Source organism: Nipponia nippon, unplaced genomic scaffold, assembly GCF_047370975.1.
Source record: "Nipponia nippon isolate SJK-2023a ecotype South Korea unplaced genomic scaffold, ASM4737097v1 scaffold_3, whole genome shotgun sequence".
NCBI classification, from domain to species: Eukaryota; Metazoa; Chordata; class Aves; order Pelecaniformes; family Threskiornithidae; genus Nipponia; species Nipponia nippon.
Window position 1 is genome coordinate 114,370,139 of NW_028262347.1, and position 14,729 is coordinate 114,384,867.

At 42.7% G+C, this 14,729-nt stretch overlaps 1 protein-coding gene across 1 annotated transcript in view; it reads right to left on the reverse strand.

Annotated features, from left to right (window-relative positions):
• The window catches only part of SORCS1 (sortilin related VPS10 domain containing receptor 1), a 309,525-nt gene that overhangs the window by 31,467 nt on the left and 263,329 nt on the right, over positions 1-14,729 (reverse strand). The window contains exons 17-18 of the mRNA XM_087766088.1: positions 12,596-12,709; positions 11,411-11,582 (exon numbers count right to left, since the gene is read on the reverse strand). Of these exons, the coding sequence (XP_087622214.1) occupies positions 11,411-11,582; positions 12,596-12,709 (286 nt within the window). The remainder of the gene's footprint in view (positions 1-11,410; positions 11,583-12,595; positions 12,710-14,729) is intronic.

Here is a 14,729-nt window from a genome sequence, read left to right on the forward strand (position 1 = left end):
CATGAAGAACACAGGAGATGGTCTTAACTACGGAGTTATGTCCTTCATTGAGTTGAGTTATTTGAAAGATGTGCAGTTTCAAACATGATGTAGTGGTTTGGGCACTCCTGACTGTTTGACCAAGCCAACAGAAGGCATCAAATGGGATATGCCTCCACAGATAGAACTAAGCATAAATGAGCTCCTCAGCTCTGAACCCCTTTCAGAGGGGGAATATTTTCTCTCAAGCATGGTGCTGGACTCAGACCAAAGACAGAGATCTCTGAAGTACCCTTAGATGCTCTCCCAGTTCCCCTAGGTCCATCATCACTAGGGTTTTAGTCATCTTTTGTTACTAAAAAGGAGATGATGTCTTTGAACATTTTTCAGTAAAGCCATATTGCTGAGACAAAAGCGGTTCATGTGGTTAAAACTGCACCACCATAGTGACCCTGCTGGCTTTATTATCTCTGAGTATATTTGACATCATGCAGTTGAAGTATATTTCAGGTTGAGGTATATTCCTCTGCGTATTTGAGGTAGCAGAGGAAAATGAAAAGGGTGGCACCATTCTAGAACAGCCCTGTTTCTGCAAGTGTCAAAATTTGTGCTCTAATGAGTGTTTTTTCTCTTCATAGAATCATGGAATTGTTGAGGTTGGAAAAGACCCTTAAGAGCATCGAGTCCAACAGTTAACCCAGCACTACCAAGTCCACCACTAAACCATGTCCTCAAGCACCACATCTACCTGTCTTTTAAATACCTCCAGGGATGGAGACTCAACCACTTCCCTGGGCAGCCTGTTCCAATGCTTGACCACCCTTTCGGGGAAGAATTTTTTCCTAATATCCAACCTAAACTTCCGCTGGCGCAGCTTGAGGCCATTTCCTGTCATCCTATCGCTTGTTACTAGGGAGAAGAGACCGACCCCCACCTCGCTACAACCTCCTTTCAGGTAGTTGTAGAGAGCAATAAGGTCTCCTCCCCTCAGCCTCCTCTTCTCCAGGCTAAACAACCCCAGCTCCCTCAGCCGCTCCTCTTAAGACTTGTGCTCTAGACCCTTCACCAACCTCGTTGCCCTTCTTTGGACATGCTCCAGCACCTCAAAGTCCTTCTTGTAGTGAGGGGCCCAAAACTGAACACAGTACTCGAGGTGCGGCCTCACCAATGCCGAGTACAGGGGCACTATCACCTCCCTGCTCCTGCTGGCCACACTATTCTTGATACAAGCCAGGATGCCATTGGCCTTCTTGGCCACCTGAGCACACTGCTGGCTCATGTTCAGGCGGCTGTCAACCAACACCCCCAGGTCCTTTTCTGCCAGGCAGCTCTCCAGCCACTCCTCCCCCAGCCTGTAGCATTGCATGGGGTTGTTGTGACCCAAGTGCAGGACCCGGCACTGCGCCTTGTTGAATCTTATACAGTTGGCCCCGGCCCAACGATCCAGCCTGTCCAGGTCCCTCTGTAGGGCCTTCCTACCCTCCAGCAGATCGACACTTCCACCCAACTTGGTGTCATCTGCAAACTTCCTGAGGGTGCACTCAATCCCCTCATCCAGATCATCAAGGAAGATATGGAACAGGACCGGCCCCAACACTGAGCCCTGGGGAACACCACTCGTGACCGGCTGCCAACTGGATTTGACGCCATTCACCACCACTCTCTGGGCTCAGCCGTCCAGCCAGTTTTTAACCCAGCGCAGAGTGCCAAGCCGTGTGCAGCCAGCTCCTCCAGGAGAATGCTGTGGGAGACAGTGTCAAAGGCCTTACTAAAGTCCAAGTGGGTAACATCCACAGCCTTCCCCTCATCCACTAAGCACGTCACCTTGTCATTGAAGGAGACCAGGTTAGTGAAGCAGGACCTCCCTTTCATAAACCCATGCTGGCTGAGCCTCATCCCCCAGTTGTCCCACATGTGCTGCGCAATGGCACTCAAGATGATCTGCTCCATGACCTTTCCCAGCACCGAGGTCAGGCTGACAGACCTGTAGTCCCCTGGATCCTCCTTCTGACCCTTCTTGTAGAGGGGTGTCACATTTCCTAACTTCCAGTCATCTGGGACCTCCCCGGTTGACCAGAACTGCTGATAAATGATGGAGAGTGGCTTGGCAAGCTCCTCTGCCAGCACCCTCAGTATCCTCAGGTGGATCCCATCTGGCCCCATGGACTTGTGGGCATCCAGGTGGAGGACCAGATCAGTGACTGCCACCTCTTCGACAACAGGGGCTTCATTCTGCATCCTATCTCCATCTCCCAGCTCAGGGGCCTGAAAACCCTGAGGATGACCAGTCCAACTATTAAAGACTGAGGCAAAGAAGGCATTAAGTACCTCAGCCTTCTCCTCGTCCTTTGTGGCAATGTTTCTCTCCGCATCCAACAAAGGAGGGAGATTCTCCCTGGCCCTCCTTTTGTTGCTGATATATTTGCAAAACCATTTTTTGTTACCTTTCACGGCGGTGGCCCGTTTAAGTTCTAGCTGGGCCTTCACCTTTCTAATCTTCTCCCTGCATTACCTCACAACATCCTTGTAGTCCTCCTGAGTTACCTGCCCCTTCTTCCAAAGGTGGTAGGCTCTCCTTTTTTTTCCTGAGTTCCAGCCAAAGCTCTCTCTTCAGCCAGGTTGGTCTTCTCCCCTGCCTGCTCGTCTTATGGCACATGGGGACGGCCTGCTCCTGTGCCTTTGAGACTTCCTTCTTGAATAACATCCAGCCTTCCTGGACTCCTTTGCCCTTCAGGACTGCCTCCCAAGGGACTCTGTTAACCAGACTCCTAAACAATCCAAAGTCTGCCCTTCTAAAGTTCAGGGTAGCAGTTTTGTTGACCCCCTTCCTTACTTCTCCAAGACTTGAAAACTATCGTTTCATGGTCACTGAGCCCAAGACAGCCTCCAACCACCACATCACCCACCAGGCCTTCTCTGTTCGTAAACAGCAGGTCTAGTGGGGCACCTCCCCTGGTTTGCTCGCTTACCAGCTGCGTCAGGAAGTTATCTTCCACACACTCCAGGCACCTCTGAGACTGCTTTCTCTCTGCTGTGCTGTATTTCCAGCAGATATCTGGTAAGTTGAAGTCTCCCACGAGAACAAGGGCTAGAGATAGATTGTGAGACTTCAGCCAACCGCTTGTAGAATACTTCGTCGGTTTCCTCATCCTGGTTGGGTGGTCTATAACAGACTCCCACCAGGACATCTGCCTTATTAGCCTTCCCTCTGATCTTTACCCATAAGCACTCAACCTTATCATTACCTTTGTTGAGCTCTAGACAATCAAAACACTCCTCTCTAACGTACAAGGCTACCCCACCACCTCTCCTTCCTTGCTTATCCCTTCTGACGAGCTTGTAGCCATCCATTGCAGCACTCCAGTTGTGTGAGTCATCCCACCATGTTTCCGTGATGGCGACCACATCATAGTTTTCCTGCCACACAATGGCTTCCAGCTCCTCCTGTTTGTTGCCCATGCTGTGTGCATTGGTGTAAATGCACTTCAGTTGAGCTATTGATCTCTTCTCCAACACAGGCATGCCGCCCCTACGCTCATCCCTAGCAAGCCTGCTTTTATCCCCTTCCCCCTTCGCATCTAGTTTAAAGCTCTGTCAATGAGGCCTGCTAACTCTTGAGCCAGAGTCCTTTTCCCCCTTTGTGACAGGTGAACCTCATCTGTCTTCAGCAGGCCTGGTGCCATGTAAACGGCCCCATGATTGAAAACCCCAAAAATCCACCTCTGGCACCAGCCTCTGAGCCAGCCTCTTGTCTTCATTTTCACCATAGCCACGAAACCCATGGCATCTACAGGTGCTGCCAGGGAAGGGAGCCATTTCTAAGGCACACAAGATTTAGATTTCAATTTTTCTTCTAAATTCCCTAGGGAGAAAAGATGCTGACAGAGACATCTGGAAATCTAATTGGAGAAGAGCTTCAGCTGCTGTTCCCCCAGTCTTTTTTATTTGTCTTGGCCTTTCCTGTTTTGATTTAAAACCCTTTGAACTGGAAATACATTTTCTATTCAGTAAGATCCAGGCTATAACACTTCTTTGAAAATGCCAAATTTTGAAAAGCTGACATTTAAAATTCTAGCTTAGGAAGGCAGAGAAAAAAGTCATGAAAACAAAGAGACTGTGTTTTGATTTGTTCTAATTTTTTACCTGTGCCAGGTAAGAGCATGGGCAGAATAAGACAGGAAGAGAAAGCAGGTGAGCCAAAATCAAAACATTTCCCATACAGCCCACACCTGATCTACATCAGCTCCAGCTGTCTGTGTCTCAGGCAGCTCTCCAGAGCCATTTGCAAGTGGCTGTTTTACCAAGAGAAGTTTTGTTTTGCAACAATTTGATGCATATACATACATCTTCCAAAAATCTCTCCTGTTGCTTTTTCCAGCTTCTCCTTATCATTTTGACAAGTCCAATACCACATGATAAGGGTTTTCTGAAGCTTTTAGCTTGATTAAGGCAGACCTGAAACTTCCTGCATTACTTCTGCAGCCACAGCAAAGCACTTGAATGCAATCAGCACTGAGCTATCTTTGGGCAGCCTCTCTGGCCTTCATTGTAAGAGGTCTTTAATGCCAATGCTCTTAGGCATCAAGGGAGAAATTTGCCAGGTTGGCTGCTTGTGGTGGTATCTCTGCATTCAGCTCCTGTATTTTAGACACACTAAGCCAGTCAGCAACCAATTACAATAGCTGAAAAAAACGAAAGTACTTTTGATGGATGTTTTTTACCTTGTACTAGTTATATGCAATATGCACAAGCTTGGATATAACCTGAAGAAGTACACTGCAGTCTTGATAAAGACTTTAGTTCAGCTAAAAACATCAGCGTATGCTGAACTTGAAGCACGTGAGTACTCCTTTTAGCCTGAAAAGAAGCCCTGGGAATTAAAAACAAGTTTCCCAAGACCCCATGTTATGCCCTTTATCCATACAACCTTTGAAACTAAAATGTAAATCAGAAATTCACTGTTTTCTAAGGGATTTTCTCATTAAATGTCTAGGGGGTTTCCAAGCATAAACAAAAGATTCCCCTCCCTTCTTCCCCTCCCCACCCCACCAAGGCAAATGCACATTTTTCCTGTGTCTTGCCAAAAGAATAAAAGTCTAGAGCGTACACAAGACCTGCATGCTTCCAAAAAACTCTGTGAAGCTTCCAGCCCCAGGATGTATCAAGAAACAGCCCATACAGTTTGCAACAATATTTTTATATTTTGATTAGTTTTGTGCAGCTCTCAGTATTTTGGTGTAGGTGAGATGTGAGACCCACCTAGTAGGATTCTCTCTCAAACACTCCTTCTGAATCTTGCCCAGAAGGTTGTAATAATGAATTTTCCTTATTGAGCTCCAGTATTTGTATCTAAATGGAAGTATTAAAACAATGAAACACAGTTCAAGGTTTTTAATTTTGGTTCCCATGTTTCAGATTTAATTTTTAGGTCTTCAATTATGCACTGACTCATGCGTCTTCCTTACAGATGTTGATAATGGATTTAATTATCCTTTGCAAGAGACAGACACTGCTGTTGTTGGATTGTCTTCATGAATTAATGTTTTGTGTTTTATTTAGATCTTTTACCTCTCTGGCATTTTCCTGTGACCATCGGAAAAAATCCATCAAAGATATTTCCATTGCAACTGAATATCTACGCATGGGATACATTTAGTCTAAATCTGTTTAAAGTATATGCTTAATTTTAAACAGATATTCAAGATATTGATCAACTTGATCAAGTACTGAAAAATACGCTTTTGTGTGTAAACTCCTGCTTTCAGAGAGATGCTTTTAACTTTTTAAAATCAGAAACTGAATAGAAATGTGTCTTTTATCAGAGCAAATAGCTTGATACTTTTCGCATGTTCTTCTTTTTCTACACCAAAACAGTTAATTGTATTAATCCATTCAATCATTCTGACTGCCAGTTGTGCCAGCTCAACTCAGCTATGAGCTTTTTCTACAGGACTGATCTTCTGTGCTCCACAGGAATCAATAAGTACAGCCTCTCAGGATTATACAGAATAATTCAACTTGTGCGACTGGAGGTGCATTAGAAGACTGTTGTGCTGTGTGTCATCATGAAGGTGAGGTCAACTTTCATACATTTTCATGGAATTTCAGCAGTGAATTTAAAAATGAATGAAAGGCTCTGATTTCTCCCAACCAGCTTGTCGTCATGAGTAACACAGAAAACACAATTATAATTCAGATGACAGTGGTATGGGGGAGGGGATGTACTGATCTTTCATCTGTGTGTTATTAACAGGAATGTGGTGGTGTTAGTAAGATAAACAGCCATGATTCAGCATGTGCATTGAAAGTTAGGATGAAAGTTTCATATTTTTGTAATCATTACTAACTAACTTATGATACCAAAAGAAGGAACACAGTAGGATACCATGAAAAAATGCAGATTATGCTTTTAAGTACTACTAGCTTTGCATCTTTAATTTGGGTACATCAACAATCAAAACAGTCCTAATGCTAAGCTCATCTCCAGAGACTTCAGCTGAGTTGAATTCTGAATTGCACCAAACAATAGTGCTGAGGTGGGAAATGCTAATGGTATTTTCCCTCCAGAAGGGTCCCCAAGCTCATTAAATGTACTTGAGACACAATGTACCTTGTACAGCCATTTATTAACACTGTCATTACAGAAAACTATAGTGGTCTTTAGGAAATTCAGGGCTCCATTTGTATATTCACATGGTAAGAGAGAGTTGTCTGGCCTTATGAGCCTTAAGCACAAAACTGAAAGGCATGGAGGGCATCAGGGAGAAAGTAAAGCTCTATTTTCAAATAAGGGAATAAAAAACCAGAAAGGTTAAGTTTCTTACTTAAGGTCATGCAGAAAGAGCTCAGAGTGTGGTTCAGGAATGAGTTCAGATTGCCTGAATTCTAGCCTGTGGCCTGAACTGTAGGAACAAATGAGTTTTCCCCACACATTAGTCTAATCCTAACATCATATAGCAGCAGCAAGTAGTCAAAAGCAAGCCAAAATCTACTCCCGCTAGAGTGACTTTGTCAAGTGAGAACGGAGGAAGACCTGGAATGTCAAAGACTTTTGGCTGTCATTTTATCAAGATAAAAAATAAATTAGAGGTGGCAGTTTCTCTGTGAATTATCTGTAATGAAATAGCCAAAACCCTGAACCTTTCTGCCCTGAATGTCTTTACCGTCCATTTCCTCAGCAAAGATGTATGAGCAATCAGATGAAACAAGTTTGAAAGCCGTTGTGTTGAATAGCATTGTTCTGGAGGCTGCAGCTCTCAGCATCTCTGCTGAAGCAGTACAGCAAGCACAAGTGTCTGATGTTCATACAAATAACTCAAACACACAAATAACAGTTGGGTTTGTGTCAGGCAGGAGACCTACATGACCACATTATGAGGAAGGCATGCAGAAACTACACCCACTTAATAAAATTCCTCTATTCTCTACAACAGAGCAGCAAAATATGTCAGGGACATTGGATTGAAGAACTACTGTAGTAGAATGGCTTTGCAGTTTTTGGTTTTAGGTTTCTTTTGTTGCTGTGCAAAAATAAAGTAAGGATTCAGGTTGTTTAGGCTGAGAAACAACTCTGTTGTTGAACGCTGCCATGTGAGAGGTACCAGCCGTGGGTCTGTGCATACAGCCCAGACCAGAACACTGGATTAACCTTTAATCTGGCAGCATTTTGAGGCAATAGGAAAACCTGCTTTTAAGCATAACTAGTTTTCTCGTGTGCTGCCATTTATTGACAGAGATGCTGTTGCTATTCTGTTTAGCGGAATGGAAATTTAAGAGCAAAACTGCCAGCCTAAATATGGTGCTCTGCTTATTAAAAACTTCATAGTGCTTCATACAATGGGACATATGCTAATTATAAAAGGAAATATTGATACTTGCTGGCTGTTGTCACCCAGTAAGAATATCATGATGATTATACCCAGATTAATAGGAGAACTAACCTCGACGAACCTTTCCAATAATAGGACCAAAGATACTAAGTGCAAGGTGACTTTGCAAACAGTTTTTAAGAAGTCATACAGAAATCCTAAAAGGTGACAGGAAAAATCAGACCACTTTGGAAAGCATTCTTACATTCAGATCATTTAAATATGAGTTGTTGGTTGTTTTTGCTTTTAGTGATATTTATATGCTGCCAGATATAAATGCTTCACAGGAAAATTTCATGTGAGTCGGGGTTAGAGAAACTGGGCCAGAATCCCAGCTCTCAGAAATCAGCAGTGCTCTATGCACTGCTGTTTTTGGTGCCTGCCCCCTCTTCACTTGCACAGACTTCAGCGATTATTTTCCTTTTGTGTCTTCTTCAATAGCAGAACACTTCTGAATGCCTTGTCCTTGTTTTTCTCTTCAGATCTCTTTTACCGGCACTGTGTCATTGTCAGAACGACACAGTCCTGGCCTTCAGCATCACCACAGGCACAAGCAGGCTCTACAAGAAACCCCTGCACTGTGGTTCCTGGCCCTGAATGCCATACCTGACTGAAAACAGTTTTTTACTGCTGCCATTTGCCTCTCCCTCCCCTCTTAGCAAACCCCTCCACTACAGAGATTCAGTGACTTTTCAGGGCCTCCAGTGAGCCTGCCTCTGCAGTTTGTTCTTCTTTTCAGACCAAGATGGTTCCTTAGATGGAGCAGAAAGCCGTAGAAACATAATAGGAGTAAAAATCTCAAACGAACTCTCGTACCTTGGCTCACCAGCTTCTTATCTTCTTTTTCTTTTTTTTTTTCCCCTGCAGGTCAAATGGAATATAGGCATGAAAAAAGAGAGCTGGGAGGCTGTGGTGTATGGAACAGCCCTGCAGATCTGAAGGCTTCAAACAAACTGTCTCAGAGGAATACAGGAGATGCAAAAATGCAAAGGGACTACAGCATAAGCAAAGGATGCTCTTTTTTTCCATCCTAAAAGATATTAACTGTGACACAAACTAAAGGAAGAGTCGCAGCCAGGGTGAAGCACTTAAAAATATTGACCACCACTCTAAGGGGCAGGTTGAATAGGACGCACTTTCTTCATATGACATTGGGAAAAACCGCACATGCATACACAGATATAACCAGCCTTTTTTAACTTGCCTGATGACTTCTCTTTAGCAAAAATGGAGTGGCACAGATTTCGTGGATGCTGAACATCCTGGATTGTACTATGCTGTATAACTGTGCAGGGCAGAACTAAAGAGAAAATAGCAAGTTCTTGTTTTGCAATACCTCTGCCTTGTTTGCAAGGGAAAGCAACTTCCCTTTGAGAAGTGAGGTTGGACTAAATCTCCAGAGATCCCTTCCAACCTCAATTATTCCACGATTCTGTGAAATCAATATCTATTCTATAAAAGGGTAGTTGTTCTTTTGCTGGGTAGTTTAACTTTTCGAGTGAGTCATGTGATTTTTGTTACTGAAACAGTTAATTCAGTAAATGCTTTAGTGTATATACAATTATGCTGCTATAACCACAGTTTATTCTCCTATAGCTTGCCTGTAGCTGGGCAAGTTTTATTCTTTGTTGAATACTTCTTTTGTTGCAACATCAGCGCAAAGTCATTGGCAGATTGGGTCAAATTCACCCAAAAGTTTTGTTGGTTGCTCTGTGAACTCTTTATATTGACAAATCTATGAGCAGGAGGTCAAGATTCATCTAGCAGGGAGAGTAATCAGAAAGGCTGGAGGTTGATCAATACTGTTTCAGCCCTCAGAGCAATTTGTAACCTCGTCTTTATCAGACATACTGAAAGAAGGCCGCCCTTTAGATCTCCTCAGAAGCTGACTCACTCATCAAAACATACTTTATGTACACTCTGATACACAGCATGAGAAAGACTCCATCTCCTAATGGAGAAGATGTTGCCTTCAGACTATGGTAAATACTGAAGCAGGGTTATCAAAAAAGATCAGAATCAACAGATGAGAGAACAGTTCACAGGAGATCCCTGTATAAGAGTGGTCAGGGCATTCTTACAGAATACATGAATTCGAATGCTCAGAGAAGGAAGAGCAGGACATTTGTCCTGAGTTTCCCGCACTGTGGGTGATTGTCTCTCCCTCTGACTATTGGCATAATTGTCTGATAGTTTCGTGACTGAATTCTCAGATTACCCATCTCCTTCTCTCAATCTGTTTTAAAACTTTGCTGAGAATAGAAAGGCAATGCAATGAACACTTTTTGGGGGGTATATAACACCACCTTTCTTGATTTTTTTTTTTTTAACAGCTTGAAGACTTTGAATTTTATTTTGGACTTTTTATTCTTCATCTTTAAACACAGAAATCAATAATTTATCCAGATGAAATTATATGTTTATACTGTTATGACAGCATCTACAATAGCAATGTTATATGACTGTCACTACTGAAATAAAGTGACCACATTGCGGAGAAAATGAACGTTCAGGTCAAACAACTGCTTCAGGTTAGATATGATTTATTATGTGTTATTGCCTTTACTAATCAGGACACCTTTTTCCTGGGAAAGCATCAATAATAGAGATGTAAAAACCCCAACACACCCCCTACAAAACTCAGCTCCAGAGGTCAACCTCATTTCTCTTTCCTCCCTATGGATGACATTTACTATGGAGAGAGTCAGAAGTAATTTCCATGGATACTTTGAGCTGTAAAGGGATGTGCATTGTGCCCTAGCGTAAAAGCATAGTTGTTTTAGGATTTATTGGCCAGCTACACAGAAAAAAGGGTAGAAGTTTAAAGAAATCAAGCTGGATTAGGGAAAAAGAGAAAATGGTTAGTTTGTGAATGCTATTATTTGGGAGCCTACAATTAAACATAGATAAAGAAGTGCTGAGGAATAAAAACAGGCAAAAAGATTTTAAACATTTTTTTCTAAGGATTCAGAAATGGAGGGAGCAGAACAGTGAAATACCAAGTTAAGTTACAGATGTAACAAAAACACAGGCTCTGATCAGGGTCTGCATCAGCTTCACATTTGCAACCAATTTCAGACTTAACGCTGCTGATGACATCTTGAGATTTCATTCACAAATGCCTAAACAGTATGCACCAACTTGTGCGATGGGGACAGATCTGCACAGGTACTTTTAGTCATGTTAGGTTGAAAGTCAGTGGCAAGTAAAAATAGAAATTCAGTTTCAAACACAGCAAGAAGTCAAAAGCATAGGTAAGGCTGGGGATTAGGATTCAAACCTGTCCTCTCCAGTTCTACCCAGACCAAACCAGTTCCCGGTTTTTATCAACTTCTCTCCCAGTCATTACCCTATGCAACACAATACACTTTCAGTCTCATTATCTCCATGCATCATCCATTACCTTTTTGAGCATACTCCACCCCAGCTACATCGTGGAACTGACCGACTTTATCCCACACTCTCTTGGTTTACCTCTTCACCACTTTACAAACTTTGTCTGGCATGAATCAGACTCAAATACACCCATGGGGCCTGGGATGCAACATAAAAATAGAGCCTACCTCTTCCAGCTGCACCAGGAAAGTGACATTGTGTCCTTGCTCAGCTGTCAGTTTGCCATCAGATGTGATTATGCGAAGGCCCTGGGGGGCTTTGCCAGGACATTGCTGTGGTTTTGCTGTGTACCGTTCTCTCACACCATCCGTGCAGTTATTAGAAACAACTTTCCTGTATCTGCAAAGGAAAAGAGAAGTCTGTGCAAGATGCTGACAGGGAGCATAACAGCGTTAACTGGGAACAAGAAGGCATTCTTTGAGGTTTCTTTAGACTAAGGAGATTGGAAGAAAACAGATTCCCAAATATATTTTAGTGTTTGTCTCAGCCAAGCACTCCTCATGTGCCTAACATACAAGTAGTTAATATTGTTGTTAATGGTATGTAATATTTTCCTGCATAGCACACCTATATACCACATATTAATAAATTGCCTAAAACATAAAATTATATGGTGATCTATGTTACATGTTAAATAACTATAAAGTTATAAATAAATGATATACACATACATTATGGAATTGTATTCCATTATTATACTGTTAGGCATAGTTTAACAGCTTTTCTCACATGCTCTCCACTTCTCATTAGTTGTGAGGCAACTCTCTCTAAAGATGCAACCCTCGAGAGCTACAAAAATAAGAGTTGAAGAAAAAAAGTAAATCCTGCCTATCTTTGAGTGTATAAAACACCAAAACATTGGCTTCCTTGCCAAAATTCACTTGCATCAGAAATGAAGTTTGAGGTCAGTATCTTAACTTAAACTACATCTTCTCTCGACTTCCAAGAGAGCCAAAGAATAATCAGCATTGACGCTAGCTGCCCATCTGTTACTTCAGTTTACATATACATCAGCTTCACCTCTTTCCTCTAATTTGTTTCCCACCATTTCTGCCTCACCTGGTCCCACATGATTTTAAGGGAAGTCTTTTCAGAGACTTCAAAGAATTGGCCTTTGCCTTACAGTTTTCCCTCCAAGTTTCTTTAAGGTATCATTTTTCAGGGAAAGGTCTGGACCATACATGATGGAGATCTGGAGTGCCAGACTGTGCACCCTAACAAACTCAGTGAAGAAGAGGTCCCAAGGGCTTCAGCCAGCTTTGAGACACCTATAGTAAATGCAACCTGTAGTTGCCATTGGGATAAAGTCCATATGGGTGCTCTAGCTAAATAAAGTCTGGTGTGCCACTTACCCAGTGCTGTTGAGATAACTCTGTCCAAGGCTACAATCTTTTGACAAGGAAGATGGGTTATACCAAAATGCTGGTAAACACTGCCCGTTGGTGTGACGTTCATATCCATAATCACTGTTTTAGCATTAAAAGAAACAGTCACATAAAAAAACCAAAAGAATAAATACAGATATTAGCTCATGTTCTCTACTATTGATACAAGTTTTGATTTTCCTTGATCTGTTTACTAGGATTTCTGATTTTTTATTGCTGTAACAACAGATTCTTCATCCCGCTTTAGTTTTCTTTTCGGGGGCAGAGTTACCCTATATATATCCCAGTATAAACAAGCAGAACCAGGCCACGTAGTTCATGAGCTATTGCATTATCTGTTCTCCCCCCACAGTCTAACAGTGCTTCTCAGGTTCAACTCTAGACTTAAATGTAATAAAAGCCAGAGATCTAAGCTAAGTTCAATCACTGCTGTCTCAGTCACATCTTAGAAAACTGAAGTGCTAAATAGTTAATTGTATTTAGAAACTATGTCACATGAGATGTAGAGGAAATTTACAGCCCTGAGAGAGATCTCAACTGAAGGCATTAACAGTGTATTTGGTAATGGAAAAGAAGGATGCAATCTTTGATTCTATTTTTGTTTGGAAGAGGAAATGCTACCAAAAATCATGTGTTAGGAACAATGAGTCAAAGTGTAATCTTTCCTCCCAATTTGGATTTAGCTTTGACAAAATTTGCTTTGGTTCCACTAAAAATAAACAACAGTTCAAATTTTTTTTTATTCCAGGTAAAAAAAGACTCTATAAAAATTGTTATTGTGGAACAAATAAACAAACAAAAAACCTCTTTAATCAGTATTCTGTTCACATGTGGTTTTACTCTCCAGCTGCTGACTAATGAGGACTGTTTGGTTGGAAAATCATTCTTATTCCTTTTACTAAGCTTTCTCCACAGCCCATAACGGAGAACTTAATGAGATGCCATTTCTAAGAACTGCTGTACAGAGTCCACCAACTCCATTCCAATATTCCAGTTGCAACATGATCCTTGATCTTAAAATGGCACTTCTTTGCAAAGAACTTTTTTTTGCCTATTATCTTTAATGTCTTGGTATCAAGTAGCCTGACATTCTAAGAAAAGAGGATTAGGGCAGCATTAGATTACGTGACTGTGCTCATCTCTGTATACAAAAAGAAGCAGAGAGGAAAAACAAAAGGCAGAGCAACCCCAATAACCTGGTCAGACCCAGTGGAGCCGCTGCCCAAGCTCCTCCCAGGGCTGTCACAGGAGAGCCATCAGCCCACGGCCAGGGTGAGACCTACCAGATTGTCAATGGGAGAGGCTCTCTCCAGATCACTTTGCAGATCACTGAGCAGGGTTACTGCACACAGGGGTATGGGGCTCATTATGCCATGCCAGGGGAGAGCATCTGGTATCTCCATTTCTTTTTTCCCGGGTGAGGGGCTATCTGTTCTGTGTGTGTGTGGTGGTCTGTCTCAGCAAGTGGACTCAGACCATGGGTCACAGGGGTCCATGTGCCCACACTGCCAGCAACTGGAATGACTGGAGTGTGTGCATACTGTGCAGGTAAGCACCAAGCCAGACAACTCAGTGAGTAGGATAAAAGACTTGGGAGCTAAGTGCTGATGTGGTCATAAGTCTGGGCTGGATACTTGGTCTGTGAAGTGGTTATTGGAGTGATCAAGAGTTCTTGGGGAATGGCTACTGGTGTAAAGCTTTATAGGTCTGGACCTGCTTGTGAGACCTGTTATATGTGTGTACGCCTATGCATGAGGCAACTGGACATTCCCCAGCAACTGGGGAGACAAGGCATCCAGGGCCAGAGACTGGACAGACCTGGATGTCTAAGACCGGGTACTGGTCGGATCAATATTGTACGTATGTTTACAGTGCACATAATTTCCACAAATGGGAATTTATCTTGATCAACCAGAGAGGGGAACAGGATGAGGCAACTGGTGTTTGTGTGAGTGCAGTGTTTTCTGTTTGTGCTAATCTGTGTCGCTAACCATGTACGTATGTATATATGTACTGTGCATACATGCATGTGTGTACTTATCAGGAACAAACACTCAGCCTTGCTACCGTCTGGGTCAGGGGACACGGAGCTACAGCAGCC